This window comes from Thalassophryne amazonica, chromosome 7 (genome assembly GCF_902500255.1).
Source record: "Thalassophryne amazonica chromosome 7, fThaAma1.1, whole genome shotgun sequence".
Lineage (NCBI taxonomy): Eukaryota > Metazoa > Chordata > Actinopteri > Batrachoidiformes > Batrachoididae > Thalassophryne > Thalassophryne amazonica.
The window spans coordinates 14,640,133-14,658,395 of record NC_047109.1 but is presented as its reverse complement, the minus strand read 5'-3'; the positions used below and the strand labels follow the sequence as shown (position 1 = coordinate 14,658,395).

The 18,263-nt window shown below is 48.7% G+C and overlaps 1 protein-coding gene across 3 annotated transcripts in view; it reads left to right on the top strand.

Annotated features, from left to right (window-relative positions):
* LOC117513652 (palmitoyltransferase ZDHHC3-like) overlaps positions 1–18,263 on the top strand; it is a 64,179-nt gene that overhangs the window by 17,912 nt on the left and 28,004 nt on the right. For all 3 annotated transcript variants that reach the window (XM_034173884.1, XM_034173883.1, XM_034173885.1), the window contains exon 6: positions 14,587–14,717. In XM_034173884.1, coding sequence (XP_034029775.1) covers positions 14,587–14,717 — 131 coding nt within the window. The remainder of the gene's footprint in view (positions 1–14,586; positions 14,718–18,263) is intronic.

Below are 18,263 nucleotides of genomic sequence, written 5' to 3'. Positions count from 1 at the left end.
ATGGATTAGCACACTGCCATGACTGCATGAGTGTAGAGCAGAGTTGTTTTTCCTTTGTTTTTGAAATTTCAAGATATCTCTTTTGCTGAGATTTGAAGGTACAGTGGGGAAAATAAGTATTTGACCCCCTATCGGTTTTGCAGGTTTTCCCACCTACAGAGAATGGAGAGGTCTGTAATTTTTATCATAGGTACACTTCACCTGTGACAGACAGAATCTAAAAAAAAAAAAAAAATCCAGAAAATCACATTGTATGATTTTTAAATAATTAATTTGCATTTGTTGCATAAAATAAGTATTTGATCCCCTACCAACCAGCAATAATTCTGGCTCTCACAGACCTGTTAATTTTTCTTTAAGAAGCCCTCTTATTTTGCACTCTTTACCTTTATTAATTGCATCTGTTTGAACTTGTTACCTGTATAAAAGGCACCTGTTCACACACTCAATCAATCACACTCCAACCTGTCCACCATAGCCAAGACCAAAGAGCTGTCTAAGGACATCAGGGACAAAACTGTAGACCTGCACAAGGCTGGGATGGACTACAGGACAACAGGCAAGCAGCTTGGTAGAAGACAACAACTGTTATGATTATTTATTAGAAAGTGGAAGAAACACAAGATGACTGTCAATCTCCCTCGGTCTGGGATTCCATGCAAGATCTCAGTTTGTGGGGTAAGGATGATTCTGAGAAAGCTCAGAACTACACAGGAGGACCTGGTCAATGACCTGAAGAGAGCTGGGACCACAGTCATAAAGATTACATTAGTAACACATGATGCTGTCATGGTTTAAAATGCTGCAGGGCAGCAAGGTCCCCCTGCTCAAGCCAGTACATGTCCAGGCCCGTTTGAAGTTCACCAGTGACCATCTGGATGATCCAGAGGAGCCATGGGAGAAGGTCATGTGGTCAGATGAGACCAGAATAGAGCTTTTTGGAATCAACTCCACTTACCATGTTTAGAGGACGAGAACAACCTCAAGAAAACCATCCCAACCGTGAAGCATGGGGGTGGAAACATCATACTCTGGGGGTGCTCTTCTGCAAAGGGGACAGGACGACTGCACCATATTGAAGGGAGGATGGACGGGGTCATGTATTGTGAGATTTTGGCATACAACCTCCTTCCCTCAGTAAGAGCATTGAAGATGGGTCATAGCTGGGTCTTCCAGCATGACAATGACCCCAAACACATGGCCAGGGCAACTAAGGAGGGGCTCCGTAAGAAGCATTTCAAGGTGCTGGAGTGGCCTGGCCAGTCTCCAGACCTGAACTCGATAGAAAATCTTTGGAGGGAGCTGAAACTCCAAACCTGAAAGATTTGGAGAAGATCTGTATGGAGGAATGGACCAAAATTGTTGTGTGGGCCGCTGAAGAGGAGGTACTGCTGGCCCACCACCACCAGAGGGCACCCTGCCTGGAGTGCGGGCTCCAGGCACCAGAGGGCGCTGCCGCCTCACAGGAGCAGCCGGGGTGACAGCTGACACTCATCACCTGTGACAGCTGTCACCACTCATCTGATCTGCATCGGTATATCAGCAAGACGTCATCTCCACCTCTTTGCCGAGATATCGTTCTACCTGAAAGGTAATATCCTCAGCCTGACTGCTTGATAGAAAGCCCTTTTTGTGATTTTTGTGAGTGATAACAGACTTTTTCTCCAACGAGAGGTGGAGGTAGCTTCCCTGCCGTGCAGATTGCTGGGTGCAGACGCACCCACGTTTAATTGTGTTTTTGTTCCTCGCCAGCAGTACCAGGTCCGACACGCAGAGGCAGTGGCCACCTGGGAGTTCGGGACTTGGCGGCTCCAGTATTCCCGGGGTCTGGTGGCGGAGGAAATCGTGTGGTTCCGGTTCTGCTTTGGACAGGCGTCTCCTATCTTCGAGCCTGCCCACACGACACCTTGTAATTTGACCTCTGATCTATTGTGTAATCTGTTGTGTTTGTTGTGCACGTTCGCAACAGTAAAGTGTTGTTATTTGACCTATTCCATTGTCCGTTCATTTGCGCCCCCTGTTGTGGGTCCGTGTACTTACACTTTCCCAACAGGATATCTCGGCCAACGTCATGGATCCCGAGGGGCGTCAACCGGCTGTTGAACGGCCAATGGAAGAACAGGGTGCACAGGCGCCCGCAGGAGGAATGATCGGTGAGTTGCAGCGGATCCTCACCGTTTTCACGGCTCGGTTGGATTTAATGACCGAGCAGAACGTCCTCCTTAACCGCAGGGTGGAGGCTCTCGCCACGCAGGTGGAGGCGCGCCCTCAGGGCGCTGCTGCGGCTCTCCCTCCTGTCGACCCTGTGCGTAACAGTGACGTTCCACTGGTCGTTCAACGACCCCTCCCACCTTCCCCTGAAGCATACATAAGCCCTCCAGAGCCGTATGGAGGTTGTGTGGAGACGTGCGCGGACTTCCTTATGCAGTGTTCGCTCGTCTTCGCACAACGTCCTGTCATGTACGCGACTGATTCTAGCAAGATAGCTTATGTAATTAATCTGCTTCGCGGCAAGGCACGCGCTTGGGCTACAGCGCTTTGGGAGCAAAATTCACGGCTCCTTCTGACATATGATGGGTTTGTGAGGGAGTTCAGAACAGTGTTCGATCACCCAAATAGAGGAGAGACCGCTTCAGCCGTGCTGCTGTCAATGAGACAGGGGCGCCGGAGCGCAGCTGCTTATGCAGTCGACTTCCGCATCGCGGCTGCGAGGTCCGGCTGGAATAACACTGCCCTCCGTGCCACCTTCGTAAACGGACTGTCGTTGGTCCTGAAGGAGCTCCTGGTGGCTAAGGACGAACCGCGGGATTTAGACGGGCTTATTGATCTCGTTATACGGTTAGACAATCGGTTAGAGGAACGCCGAAGGACGTGACCTGATACGCGCCGCCCCTCTCCCTTCCGGGTTCGAAAAGGGGCCGCCCTCCCCACGCTCCACAGCCGCAGCGCTTTGTGGGGCAACAGCTCCCCCTGGTGACGTTGTTAGGGAGACGCACAGGGCCAAAATGGGAAGGCTGATCCGTGGAGAGTGTTTTCTCTGCAGCTCAACAGAGCACACACAGAGAGACTGCCCCAAACGGCCAAAACGTCAACACTCGTCCTTAGAGACTGGGCTAAGGGGGGGTCAAGACATTCAAGTGAGACACACACAAATTGCCACACGACTCCCAGTCACAATCCTGAGCGGGGATTTAACCCTTCAAGCCCGAGCACTGGTGGACACGGGGTCAGAAGGGAATCTGCTAGACAGCAGATGGGCAAAGGAGGTAGGGCTCCCTCTGGTGGCGCTTCCTATGCCATTGCAGGTGCGGGCACTAGATGGCACTCTCCTCCCTTTACTCACACACAAGACACCACCAGTAACTCTGGTGGTGTCTGGAAACCACCGGGAGGAGATTGAGTTTTTCGTAACTCCTGCCACCTCCCGCGTGATTTTGGGCATCCCATGGATGTTAAAGCACAATCCCCGGATCGATTGGCCGTCTGGGGTGGTGGTTCAGTGGAGTGAAACCTGCCATCGGGTGTGTTTAGGATCCTCGGTTCCTCCCGGTTCCCAGGCTAAGGAGGAGGTCAAAGTCCCGCCCAATTTGACGGCAGTGCCAGTTGAGTACCGCGACCTTGCTGACGTCTTCAGCAAGGATCTGGCACTCACCCTTCCCCCGCACCGTCCGTACGATTGCGCCATTGATTTGGTTCCAGGCGCTGAGTTCCCGTCCAGCAGGCTGTACAACCTCTCACGACCTGAGCGCGAATCAATGGAGACCTACATCCGGGACTCATTAGCTGCCGGGCTGATCCGGAACTCCACCTCCCCGATGGGGGCAGGTTTCTTTTTTGTGGGCAGGAAAGATGGCGGACTTCGTCCATGTATTGATTACAGGGGGCTGAATGAGATTACGGTTCGCAACCGATACCCGTTGCCATTATTAGATTCCGTGTTCACCCCCCTGCATGGAGCCAAAATCTTTACTAAACTGGATCTTAGAAATGCGTATCACCTGGTTCGGATCCGGAAGGGAGACGAATGGAAGACGGCATTCAACACCCCATTAGGTCACTTTGAGTACCTGGTCATGCCGTTCGGCCTCACAAACGCCCCCGCGACGTTCCAAGCATTAGTTAATGATGTCTTGCGGGATTTCCTGCACCGATTCGTCTTCGTATATCTAGACGATATACTCATCTTTTCTCCGGATCCTGAGACTCATGTCCGGCATGTATGTCAGGTCCTGCAGCGGTTGTTGGAGAACCGGCTGTTTGTGAAGGGCGAGAAGTGTGAGTTCCACCGCACCTCTTTGTCCTTCCTGGGGTTTATCATCTCCCCCAACTCCGTCGCTCCTGATCCGGCCAAGGTTGCGGCGGTGAGAGACTGGCCCCAACCCACTAGCCGTAGGAAGCTGCAACAGTTCCTCGGCTTTGCTAATTTCTACAGGTGGTTCATTAAGGGCTACAGTCAGGTAGTTAGCCCCCTGACAGCCCTGACCTCACCAAAAGTTCCCTTCACCTGGTCGGATCGTTGCGATGCCGCGTTCAAGGAGTTGAAACGGCGCTTCTCGTCTGCACCCGTTCTGGTGCAGCCCGATCCTAGTCGCCAGTTAGTGGTTGAAGTGGACGCCTCGGACTCAGGGATAGGAGCTGTGCTTTCCCAGAGCGGGAAGACCGATAAGGTCCTTCACCCGTGTGCCTATTTTTCCCGCAGGTTGACCCCGGCCGAACGGAACTATGACGTCGGCAATCGAGAACTCCTTGCGGTGAAAGAGGCTCTTGAAGAGTGGAGACATCTGTTGGAGGGAACGTCCGTGCCATTCACGGTTTTCACTGACCACCGGAACCTGGAGTATATCAGGACCGCCAAGCGGCTGAATCCCAGGCAAGCCCGCTGGTCACTGTTCTTCGGCCGTTTTGACTTCCGGATCACCTACCGTCCCGGGACCAAGAACCAGAGATCGGATGCCTTGTCCTGGGTACATGAAGATGAAGTCAAAACGGAGTTGTCGGATCCACCGGAACCCATCATCCCGGAGTCCACTATCGTGGCCACCCTCACCTGGGACGTAGAGAGAACCGTCCGGGAGGCCCTGGCACGAAGCCTGGACCCCGGAAGTGGGCCGAAGAACAGACTTTACGTCCCACCAGAAGCTAGGGCTGCAGTCCTGGACTTCTGTCACGGCTCTAAGCTCTCCTGTCATCCAGGGGTGCGAAGAACCGTGGCAGTTGTCCGGCAGCGCTTCTGGTGGGCGTCCCTAGAGGCCGCCGTCCGGGATTATATCCAGGCCTGCACCACCTGCGCCAGGGGCAAGGCTGACCATCGTAGGGCTTCGGGTCTGCTCCAGCCGCTGCCCGTGCCCCATCGCCTCTGGTCCCACATCGGCCTGGATTTTGTCACGGGTCTCCCGCCGTCCCAGGGCAACACCACCATCTTCACGATAGTGGACCGATTCTCCAAGGCGGCCCACTTCGTGGCCCTCCCGAAGCTCCCGACGGCCCAGGAGACAGCGGACCTCCTGGTTCACCACGTCGTCCGGCTGCATGGGATCCCAACAGACATTGTCTCAGATCGCGGTCCCCAGTTCTCCTCGCACGTCTGGAGGAGCTTCTGCCGGGAACTGGGGGCCACGGTGAGTCTCTCATCCGGGTACCATCCCCAGACCAACGGGCAAGCAGAACGGGCCAATCAGGAGATGGAGCAGGCCCTGCGTTGCGTGACAGCCGCGCACCCGGCGGCCTGGAGTACCCATCTGGCCTGGATCGAGTATGCCCATAACAGCCAGGTGTCGTCAGCCACCGGCCTCTCCCCTTTCGAGGTATGTCTGGGGTACCAACCGCCTTTGTTTCCAGTGGTTGAGGGAGAGGTCGGTGTGCCCTCGGTCCAGGCCCACCTACGGAAGTGCCGTCGGATGTGGCATGCCGCCCGTTCTGCCTTGCTGAGGGCCCGGATGAGGTCAAAGGCCCATGCAGACCATCGGCGGACCCCGGCCCCTGCGTATCGGCCAGGGCAGGAGGTATGGTTGTCGACAAAGGACATCCCCCTCAAAGTGGACTCCCCCAAGTTACAGGACCGTTACATCGGTCCCTTCAAAATCCAGAAGGTCATCAGTCCAGCCGCAGTGAGGCTTCAGCTGCCGGCCTCACTGCGGATCCATCCTGTATTTCACGTGTCCCGAATCAAACCACATCACACCTCACCCCTCTGTACTCCGGGTCCGGCACCGCCTCCTGCCCGGATCATCGATGGCGAGCCGGCTTGGACTGTGCGCCGGCTTTTGGATGTCCGTAGGATGGGCCGGGGCTTCCAGTATTTGGTGGACTGGGAGGGGTACGGACCTGAAGAACGCTCCTGGGTGAAGAGGAGCTTCATTCTGGACCCGGCCCTCCTGGCCGATTTCTACCGCCGCCACCCGGACAAGCCTGGTCGGGCGCCAGGAGGCGCCCGTTGAGGGGGGGGTCCTGTTGTGTGGGCCGCTGAAGAGGAGGTACTGCTGGCCCACCACCACCAGAGGGCACCCTGCCTGGAGTGCGGGCTCCAGGCACCAGAGGGCGCTGCCGCCTCACAGGAGCAGCCGGGGTGACAGCTGACACTCATCACCTGTGACAGCTGTCACCACTCATCTGATCTGCATCGGTATATCAGCAAGACGTCATCTCCACCTCTTTGCCGAGATATCGTTCTACCTGAAAGGTAATATCCTCAGCCTGACTGCTTGATAGAAAGCCCTTTTTGTGATTTTTGTGAGTGATAACAGACTTTTTCTCCAACGAGAGGTGGAGGTAGCTTCCCTGCCGTGCAGGTTGCTGGGTGCAGACGCACCCACGTTTAATTGTGTTTTTGTTCCTCGCCAGCAGTACCAGGTCCGACACGCAGAGGCAGTGGCCACCTGGGAGTTCGGGACTTGGCGGCTCCAGTATTCCCGGGGTCTGGTGGCGGAGGAAATCGTGTGGTTCCGGTTCTGCTTTGGACAGGCGTCTCCTATCTTCGAGCCTGCCCACAGGACACCTTGTAATTTGACCTCTGATCTATTGTGTAATCTGTTGTGTTTGTTGTGCACGTTCGCAACAGTAAAGTGTTGTTATTTGACCTATTCCATTGTCCGTTCATTTGCGCCCCTTGTTGTGGGTCCGTGTACTTACACTTTCCCAACAAAAATCCCTGCTGCAGTGTGTGAAAACGTGGTCAAGAACTACAGGAAACGTCTGACCTCTGTAATGGCAGACAAATGTTTCTGTACCAATTGTTAAGCTCTGTTTTTCTAGGGGGATCAAATACTTATTTCATGCAATAAAATGCAAATTAATTATTTATAAATCATACAATGTGATTTTCTGGAATTTTTTTTAGATTCTGTCTGTCACAAGTGAAGTGTACCTATGATTAAAAATTAAATCAAATCAAAATCAAATCAATTTTATTTGATTTTATCTGAACACAACCTTCACTAATGCTGTTTCTGTACTATGATGAATTCTAAAACCTGACTGAAACTCTTCAAATAGACCATTCCTCTGCAGATGATCAGTTAGCTGTTTTACAACTACCCTTTCAAGAATTTTTGAGAGAAAAGGAAGGTTGGAGATTGGCCTATAATTAGCTAAGATAGCTGGATCAAGTGATGGCTTTTTAAGTAATGGTTTAATTACTGCCACCTTAAAAGCCTGTGGTACATAGCCAACTAATAAAGATAGATTGATCATATTTAAGACGAAGCATTAATTAATGGTAGGGCTTCCTTGAGCAGCCTGGTAGGAATGGGGTCTAATAGACATGTTGATGGTTTGGAGGAAGTAACTAATGAAAATAACTCAGACAGAACAATTGGAGAGAAAGAGTCTAACCAAATACCAGCATTACTGAAAGCAGCCAAAGATAACTATATGTCTTTGGGATGGTTATGAGTAATTTTTTCTCTAATAGTTAAAATTTTATTAGCAAAGAAAGTCATGAAGTCATTACTAGTTAAAGTTAATGGAATACTCAGCTCAATAGAGCTCTGACTCTTTGTCAGCCTGGCTACAGTGCTGAAAAGAAACCTGGGGTTGTTCTTATTTTCTTCAATTAGTGATTAGTAGTAAGATGTCCTAGCTTTACGGAGGGCTTTTTTATAGAGCAAAAGACTCTTTTCCCAGGCTAAGTGAAGATCTTCTAAATTAGTGAGACGCCATTTCCTCTCCAACTTACGGGTTATCTGCTTTAAGCTGTGAGTTTGTGAGTTATACCATGGAGTCAGGCACTTCTGATTTAAGGCTCTCTTTTGCAGAGGAGCTACAGCATCCAAAGTTGTGCTCAGTGAGGATGTAAAACTATTGACGAGATAATCTATCTCACTCACAGTTTAGGTAACTACTCTGCACTGTGTTGGTATATGGCACTGGAGAACATAACAAAGAAGGAATCATATCCTTAAACCTAGTTACCGCGCTTTTCGAAAGACTTCTACTGTAATGAAACTTATTCCCCACTGCTGGGTAGTCCATTAAAGTAAATGTAAATGTTATTAAGAAATGATCAGACAGAAGGGGGTTTTCAGGGAATACTGTTAAGTCTTCAATTTCCATACCATAAGTCAGAACAAGATCTAAAGTATGGTTGAAGTGGTGGGTGGACTCATTTACATTTTGAGCGAAGCCAATTGAGTCTAATAATAGATTAAATACAGTGTTGAGGCTGTCATTCTCAGCATCTATATGGATGTTAAAATCGCTCACTATAATTATCTTATCTGAGCTAAGCACTAAGTCAGACAAAAGGTCTGAAAATTCACAGAGAAACTCACAGTAACGACCAGATGGACGATAGATAACAACAAATAAAACTGGTTTTTGGGACTTCCAATTTGGATGGACAAGACTAAGAGTCAAGCTTTCAAATGAATTAAAGCTCTGTCTGAGCTTTTGATTAATTAATAAGCTGGAGTGGAAGATTGCTGCTAATCCCCCTCGGCCTGTGCTACGAGCATTCTGACAGTTAGTGTGACTCGGGGGTGTTGACTCATTTAAACTAACATATTCATCCTGCTGTAACCAGGTTTCTGTAAGGCAGAATAAATCAATATGTTGATCAATTATTATATCATTTACTAACAGGGACTTAGAAGAGAGAGACCTAATGTTTAATAGACCACATTTAACTGTTTTAGTCTGTGGTGTAGTTGAAGGTGCTATATTATTTTTTCTTTTTGAATTTTTATGCTTAAATAGATTTTTACTGGTTGTTGGTGGTCTGGGAGCAGGCACCGTCTCTACGGGGATGGGGTATTGGGGGGATGGCAGGGGGAGAGAAGCTGCAGAGAGGTGTGTAAGACTACAACTCTGCTTCCTGGTCCAAACCCTGGATAGTCACGGTTTGGAGGGTTTAATAAAATTGGCCAGATTTCTAGAAATGAGAGCTGCTCCATCCAAAGTGTCGTCTCTCCTAACAAGACCAGGTTTTCCCCAGAAGCTTTGCCAATTATCTATGAAGCCCACCTCATTTTTTGGACACCACTCAGACAGCCAGCAATTCAAGGAGAACATGCGGCTAAACATGTCACTCCCGGTCCGATTGGGGAGGGGCCCAGAGAAAACTACAGAGTCCGACATTATTTTTGCAAAGTTACACACCGATTCAATGTTACTTTTAGTGACCTCCGACTGGCGTAACCGGGTGTCATTACTGCCGACGTGAATTACAATTTTACCAAATTTATGCTTAGCCTTAGCCAGCAGTTTCAAATTTCCTTCAATGTCACCTGCTCTGGCCCCCGGAAGACAATTGACTATGGTTGCTGGTGTCGCTAACTTCACATTTCTCAAAACAGAGTCGCCAATAACCAGAGTTTGTTCCTCGGTGGGTGTGTCACCGAGTGGGGCAAAACGGTTAGAGATGTGAATGGGTTGGTGGTGTACAGGGGCCTTCTGTTTAGGACTACGCTTCTTCCTCACAGTCACCCAGCCGGCCTGCTTTCCCGGCTGCTCGGGATCTGCTGGGGGACAGCTAACGGCGGCTAAGCTACCTTGGTCCGCACCAACTACAGGGGCCTGGCTAGCTGTAGGATTTTCCAAGGTGCGGAGCCCAGTCTCCAATTCACCCAGCCTGGCCTCCAAAGCTACGAATAAGCTACACTTACTATAAGTACCATTACTGCTAAAGAAGGCAGAGGAATAACTAAACATTTCACACCCAGAGCAGAAAAGTGCAGGAGAGACAGGAGAAGCCGCCATGCTAAACCGGCTAAGAGCTAGTAGATGCGCTAAGCTAGCGGATTCCTAAAAACACACAAAGTGAATAATGTGTAAATAATTTAGAGGTGATTCAGCAGAGGGAGTGCTTTAGTTAAGGCAGGTGAAGATTACACTGTGAAACAAATCGTTATCTAGTTATCTAGATCAATCTAACTACGCAGATTAAACAGCTAACAGATACAGCAAAACACCGCTGTGCTCCGGAACAGGAAGTGATACAATACCGCAGTGAGAGCCAACCACCAGACCACCACCACCAAATTACAGACCTCTCCATTCTCTGTAGGTGGGAAAACCTGCAAAACTGACAAGGGGTCAAATACTTATTTTCCCCACTGTAAGTACTGCTCTTCAGAGCAGAACTGATAGGATAAATAAGATATTTGGCAAAAACAAAGTTTGTCAGAGGATGGTTTGATCTTAGAAAATAATCAATTGCGCCATTGCAATGCTAGGACTGTCCAACATATACATAATGGAATGAGGAATGAGATTCATGTATTGTTCGATGCGTATTGTCCAATGTCCCTGAAAGCAGATGAGAGAAGGTTATGTGGAGCTGAAGATCGCCCTTTTGTCATAACTGGTCCACAGCAATCCCCACAAACAACAAAATGGGATATTCAAGGATCAGCTGGCAGGGTTTCTGCTCAGAGAATGGCAAGAAGATCACTATGGACATATCATTGGTATGAAGACATTGGTGTTGTCTCATGGAAGCAACTGTGTGCGTCTCACATTTGATCAGAATGAGTCCAGGATGAATATTGAGTATCCAGGCCATCTCCAGGGGATTCATGAGGAGGCCAACACTCTCATCACATACCATCTGTCCATCACCAAGGGAAGCGTGATGATCAGACCATCTGACACTGATGTCATGGTAATCATCATTGGAATGCTAGGAAGAGACCTGTCCAATCAGAGGCCCACCTCATATGATCACACCATCATGGACTGTAGCACCGGGAATACTTGTCGCTGTATTGATATCAGCAGCATCACAACCACCTTGGAGCCCAAGCAGAAGGGACTTGCAGCAGCATTGCCAGGGCTTCATGCATGCATGTTGCGACTACACCAGAGCATTCTACCAGAAGGGTAAATTCAAGCCGCTGGAAATTCTTGAGAGAGACACAGATGGAAACATCATCCAGTTCTTCACCAGTTTGGCCACTGAAGACCAGCCTGACCAGGAGAAAGCTGAAGAGTTCATCTGTGCTTTGTATGGCATGAAGGGTGATGTAAAGAAGGTCAGCGAGGCCTGATATGTGAAGCTTTGTCAGGTGACTGGAAAAATGAATAAGGTACTATGGCTTACACTTGCTTTGGGAATTGAATTTATATTTATAATTATGGGCAAAAATATAGAATAGAGCAAGCACAACTGAAAAATTGCTTCTGAGATGGCGACTTTATCAGAATAAAATCCAGGTGGCTCCTGGAAAATTTAATTGGCTCCAACTTTCTTACAAAAACACCTTCTTTATTGTCAGTTCTTCTTGTCCCATTGTTGGCTCCAACCATTTTTGGTCCAGCTGGAGGCCGGAATCTGTGATATAGATGATCACTTGAATTGCTAGTTGTCGCATTTCAGGACAACCCTGTGGCAAACATCAAGAAAGTCGATTGTGCAATACTACCACCATGTGCCAACACCCTCAAAAAGAAATTGCAATGGGCAAAACTGATCATCATCATATGGGGAAAAGCTGACTCACCACAGCCGGTAAATGACTTGGATCCCCTGGACTATGGATGGAAAGAGAAGAATGGGTGCTATGTTCCTATTTGGTTTGAGGGACCAGACCTGCCTGATGATCTTTTTAAGGAAGTGGAACAAGAAGATGACAGAACTACTGTAGATCCTGGGAATGACCAGCAAGAACAGGATACTGAATATGATGAAGCAGAGGATTCTATGTCAGAGCCGTCTTGGAGTGATGACAGTGACAGTGAAATAGACGTGTAGACGAGACGTTGCGGTACTGAGAGTTGACGTAATTTCTCAATCCAGAAGAACTGTTAAGGATGTGAAAAATGTTATTGTTTTAAAAAAAAAAAGTGAACATGAATAACATTTAATACTTTTAAAACCTGTTTCAGTTTTGCATTATGCACAATAAATGTTTGAGTGGGCCAATTTTACATGAATATTCATGTAGCTTTAAATAGTTGTGTGGCTCACCACTCGGCAGAAGGTCAGCACTCATGAAGAACATACCCGTACTTCTGATTGATTGAGAAGATGGCAAAGGGTCTGACTTAAGTCCAAAAAACTAAATATGTTGAATTTTATCTATTTGATATGCATGTTCATTTCTAATTGGTTTCAAACTAGTCCATGACATGACTTTTGTCCTAGCACAGTTGTAAATGAGCAATTCTCTCTGTTTGATATACAATGTACATGATCATTTTTAAGGTGGTTATTGGCTTTATAGACAATTGTTCGGGCTAGGTTGCAAGGATCTATTGTCTGTGGGATGTACTTGTTAATTTTAAATTTGATTGATGTGGTATCTCCAGTGTTTGATCTGGGCCAAATTTTTGGACCTTATTTGTGGGGGTTTGGCGGGCCAGAACTCTTGACTTCAGACTGGGGTGAAGGTTCGTCTTTCTGCAGGACAATGACCCTAAGCACACAGCCAAGATATCAAAGGAGTGGCTTCAGGACAACTCTGTGAATGTCCTTGAGTGGTCCGGCCAGAGCCCAGACCTGGATCCGAGTGAACATCTCTGAAGAGATCTGAAAATGACACCGGCGCTTCCCATCCAAAACCTGATGGAGCTTGAGAGGTGCTGAAAAGAGGAATGGACAAAACTGCCCAAAGATAGGTGCACCAAGCGTATGGCATCATATTCATGAAGATTTGAGGCTGTAATGGCTACCAAAAGTGCATCAACAAAGTATTGCGCAAAGGATGTGAATACGTACGTACACGTGATTTCTTAGTTTTTTATAAATTTGCAAAAAAACAACTTTTTTTTTTCATCTTGTCATTATGGGGTTGTTTTAAGTAGAATTTTGAGGGGGAAAAATGAATTTACTTTGGTTTGGAATAAGGCTGTAACACAACAAAATGTGGAAAATGTGAGGTGCTGTGAATACATTCCAGATGCACTGTAAGTCCCTTTTGGCTGTTCCCTTGTTTTTTCGTTTTTTTCCACTCGGGGTCTCCACAGCAGATCCGAGGTGAATCTGCATGTTGATTTGACGCAGATATGTCCTCCTCCGTCCTCCTGCATTTTGGCTATGATGGACAGATGCCATCACATTTCCACAGCATTTAGCAGAAAGATTTTACCGGTTGATATGTATACGCGGTGGAGGAGAGCTGGATATGAGCAGTGTGCCGTTTAATGAAACATGATGCCATATCTCCTAACTCATCGTGCTCCCTCACAACGAGCAAAAAAAAAAGACCTTCCACCGCATCCTCAGAGGTGTGTGTGTGGGGGGGAGCAGAGAAACCCAGAGAGAGGGTGCTCCAGATAAAAAAAACATAACGCCACAGCACTGTGTGCACCGCTCCCGCAATTGTGCTCCTCAATCAAAACAAAACAAAACACAAAAAGATTCCAAGGAAATGCGTAAGTCCAGAAAGCTCAAACGGTAGTCCTGATGCCCGCAGCAGCTGTGGCCAGACTGGCAGCAGCTTGGGCAATTTCAGAAGCAGCTCTTCTTCTGCAATCACCTTCGTTATTTTAGCGTGCTCCCATGGCTGCTTGTGTGTGTGGCCCAACCCCCTCCCCCCCACCACCACTACCCCTCTCACAGTTCTCACATGTTAGGAGTCCCAGCAAGTACATTCAGAGGGCTGCACAACAGCAGCGACGACTCCGGGAGCATACTGGGAGGAGCCTTGTCTCCACGCCAACTTTAAACAGTTCAAAATCCAGGCACAATGCTGGCGACGTCCTGCAAGGGAAGAGTGCCACCCAGCAAACACATGAAATCAAGCGATTTCCCTTACAGTTGCCGTTCGCAGACTGTCACAGCCCAGTGAGATAGGACCCTTACTGTTGAACGCAGACCCCAGGGTCAAGAACATTGGGGTCAACGGTCAGATATCCATCAGGCAATGAATTGTGTTTAACTTGAAGTTCTCACATACTTACCCTCTCTACCTGCTCTAGCACTTAGCCGACGAATTTGTCAGTGAGCACCTTGTAGAAGAGTGCCTCGGTGACGGTATTGGGGAGGGGCAAATGTTCCTCATTCACTTTCCCTCAGATTCATTGTGCCAGCCTGTAAGTCCACCTCTTAACCTTTAGGCCTCCACAAGTCACGTAGTTTAAGTTAGTGCGTAGAAAATCCTCATACGATCCTCTGCTTTCCCATCCTTCTGCCCCCACCCCCCTTCCCAGAGTGCAGCACCTTCTCTCCTCCAGCAACAGTCATCCTCCTCATTCTGCTGTGCTTTGAGGGCCTCCTCTTCCTCATCTTCACCTCTGTGATGTTCGGCACCCAGGTCCACTCCATCTGTACCGACGAGACCGTAAGTCACCTGTTTAGTCACCAGCTCCCCACTTCCTCCTCCTTCCTGCTTCCTTCTAGTCTTCACACCTTCTTCCTGCTGCAGCCAACATTTTGCTTTTTTTTTAAATATTGCATCTCTGGAAGACTGCTTATCCTGTCCTCAGCTCAGTGGTTCCTCTCTCTTCCAGCCTGAGGTGGTAGATAAACCATAGTTTTCACTGAAAAAAAATTCTTAAATGTGGAGAATCGGAGGAAAGACGTGCAGTGTTCATGATCACAGCACAGCAAGAACATTTGTCTTCTCTTCCTGAGTCTCTCTGTTTTTGTATATTGGTCACAATTCTTTCAAATGTTCATACAAGGGCCTGGCTGAGGTCTTTGTAGACTCAGTGATTGCACCACTTGAGAAGCTGAATGGGGGATTGTGATGGTCCTGGACCAGACCCCTGAAAATAGGCGTGTCACTGTCACTTGGGGTGGCAAAACTTCCCACCCATAATTTATTAGGGAGTAACCCGGAGTAGGCAATCCATCGGTTTCCTGCTGAGAACGACGGCCTCAGAGTCAGAGGTGCTGATCCTCATCCCAGCCGCTTCACACTCGGCTGTGAACCGACCCCGTGTGTGCTGGAGGTCACAGGCCGATGAAGTCAACAGGACCACATCTTCTGCAAAAAGCAGTGATGAGACCCTCTAAAATATTTAGTCACAAATAGTCCAAACTATATATTTTGGAATTTATGTGATCAGACAAGTAATGTGGTATACATTTCAATGTGATTGGAGAATTTTTATATGTTGACCAATGCGTCATTGGCAGCTACCCAGCTTTAACTGCCACCACACATTGTTGAAGTCCCTATAGATACAAGATAAAACTGCCATATCAAAAGTTGTGCCACCCTGGGAGGTAGTGACCAACTTATCTGCCCTACGGACTACAGGGATAAGATCCAGACTTTCAGTGACTTCCTGGACTTGGTCATCAGAAGTGTATCTGTCTGTGGTGAAAGTGTTGAAATTGTGGAGACATTCACTTATCTCAGCAGTGACGTTCATGTTTTTGAGCAGTAAACCTTTGAGATCCAGTCACCTTGGAAGACCTTATGGAGTCATGAGGTCTCTGGACAAGTTGTTTGGTGATGGTGATATATTTACAAGAGAACAAAGTTCTAAGTCTTTAGAGTCCTCCTGATGCCTCCTCTCTTACTGAATAATTGTGAGACTTGGACATTGACTAGTAGAGCAGCAGCCCAGAGCATTTTGGGCAAATGATCAAGGTACTAATACCTGAGTGCTGGAAGCTTCTAAAGAATGCTGATCAAGTGAGCCCTTTGCAGCTTGTTGTGTACAGTTTTTGCACAGAGTGGAAGACGTGCACAGTCAACCTCCTTCACATTTGACATTGATTTGTCCTGAAACGTGAGATAATAATAATAACAATAATAATAAAGGCATTTTATTTGTAGGTGCCTTTCTAGACAGCCAAGTGACACAGCATAACGAGAAAAAAAAACAAAATAAAACAACAATCAGGGGTGCCAGTTTCCCACAAATCAGTGGTTTCCCATATTTTTGTCTCACCAGGAGATCATTGTAAATGTGTTGTAAAATTGTGACAAACCCCCCCGTGTGGTGTTTTAGGAACTGGGACCACACAGGAGGTCATCCACAGGGTGGGGACCGCCCCCAGGCTGAGGCTCTTGTTGAAGATGTGGCTGAGGACCTCACAGAGCTCATCTGCACAGGTCCTCAGCAGCCTCGGGGAGATCCCATCAGGGCCTGCTGCTTTCCTCTGCTTCAGTTGCAGGAACTGGCCTCTCACCTCGGTTGGAGTTACAGTGAGGGGGGAGGGGGAGCTGATGTGTGAGCTAAGGTGGGCTGGTGCTGAATACAGTCCGGGGGGAGGAGGGACAAGTCCGGGGTGCAGTGGAGGTGGCCAGGGGGAAGAAGGTGGGGGGGTCAAAGGGACTGGAGGGACATGTGGAAAGCCGGGAGCAGCCCGGTGTGGAGGTGTGGAGGAGCCAAAATGGTTAAAGTAACTGTTTAGCTCCTCTGCGAACCGAGAATCTCCATCTGCAGTCCTGCTGGCACCCTGCCCAAATCTGGAGGCGGTCTTGAGGCCCATCCACACGTCCCTGACATTGTTCTGGGCCAGCTGCTACTCCATCTTCCTTCCGTACTCCTTCTTGGCTGCCCGGATCTTCCACTGAAGTTCCTGTTGGACTCTACGCTGTTCCTCTCTATCTCCCGAGTTGAAAGCCCTCTTCTTTTGGTTCATCAGGACCTTCAGCTCGCGGGTCACCCAGGGGTGGTTGTTGGAAAAGCACTGTACCCTCTGGGTAGGCACAGTGCTCTCCACACAGAAGTTGAAACATACTCCAGTCTGTGGTTCTGAAACAGTCCCTCAGCCTCTCAGTGGCTTCTTCAGTCCAGAGTTTCACTGACCTTTTCTGCACTGGCTCTCTTCTCACCCTGGGTGTGTATTGGGGGAGCAGGTAGACAAGTTTGTGATCCGAGCGTCCAAGTAGGGAGGTGTAAGCGTCCTCCACATTAGTGTAAAAAAGGTCCAGTATTCTATTCTATTGTATGGTTTTACACGTGACGTACTGGGTGAACGTGGGGAGGGTGGCGGAGAGGGGGGCGTGGTTAAAGTCCCCTGTGATGAGGAGGTGCACGCGGGGGTGTTGTGTCTGCAGCCGTGTGACTATGCTGTGGATCCGCTCACAGGCAGCGGTGGCGTCTGCAGAGGGAGGAATATACGCGCAGAGCACAATCATACTTCCAAACTCCCCCAACGTCCTGTCCGCGCGGATGAGTGTGAAGCCGTAAGAGCTAATTAAAGAGCTCCCCGGTCTTGTTGCGGAGAGATCTTACATTCCCCATGACCACAGACGGAATATAAGTCCTTCTCCACTTCGTCCATCCACCTCTGCAGCCTCTCCGTCTCCTTCGTATACCTGCAGGTATGTCCAGGTGCTCAGCATAGTGGGGACCCGGCCCACTGCACATTAGAGTCTCTTAGTGCAAGCAGCTGAGCCTGGCTGTAAACAATGGGACGTCCGGAGCTGGAAACAAAGGGATTTCCCCGCGCTTGCAAGAGTTACAAAAATGGGCTTCCCATGTGCAGACTTGCACAGGGTACCACCCACTGCAAATAAAAACAATAAAGCACTATTAAAGATATTAACAATAGCGAAAGTAGGAAAAGAGGGGCAGAGCTGAAGTAACAAGCAGCTGCATCGACAGCGCCATCTGCGATTAAATAGCAAATCCATAACAGAACAACGATATACGAGGTCTGTTAGAAAAGTATCGGACCTTTTTATTTTTTTCAAAAACCATATGGATTTGAATCACGTGTGATTGCATCAGCCAAGCTTGAACCTTCGTGCGCATGCGTGAGTTTTTTCACACCTGTCTGTTGTGTCATTCGCCTGTGAGCAGGCTTTGAGTGAGCACTGAGTGAGCACCCCTCTCGTCGTTAAGGAAATCGGCGTCGCTTTGCGCCATGCGACTCCGCCGCGACGCGCGGTATTCCTCCGCACGTCTGTCTCAATGTGCCG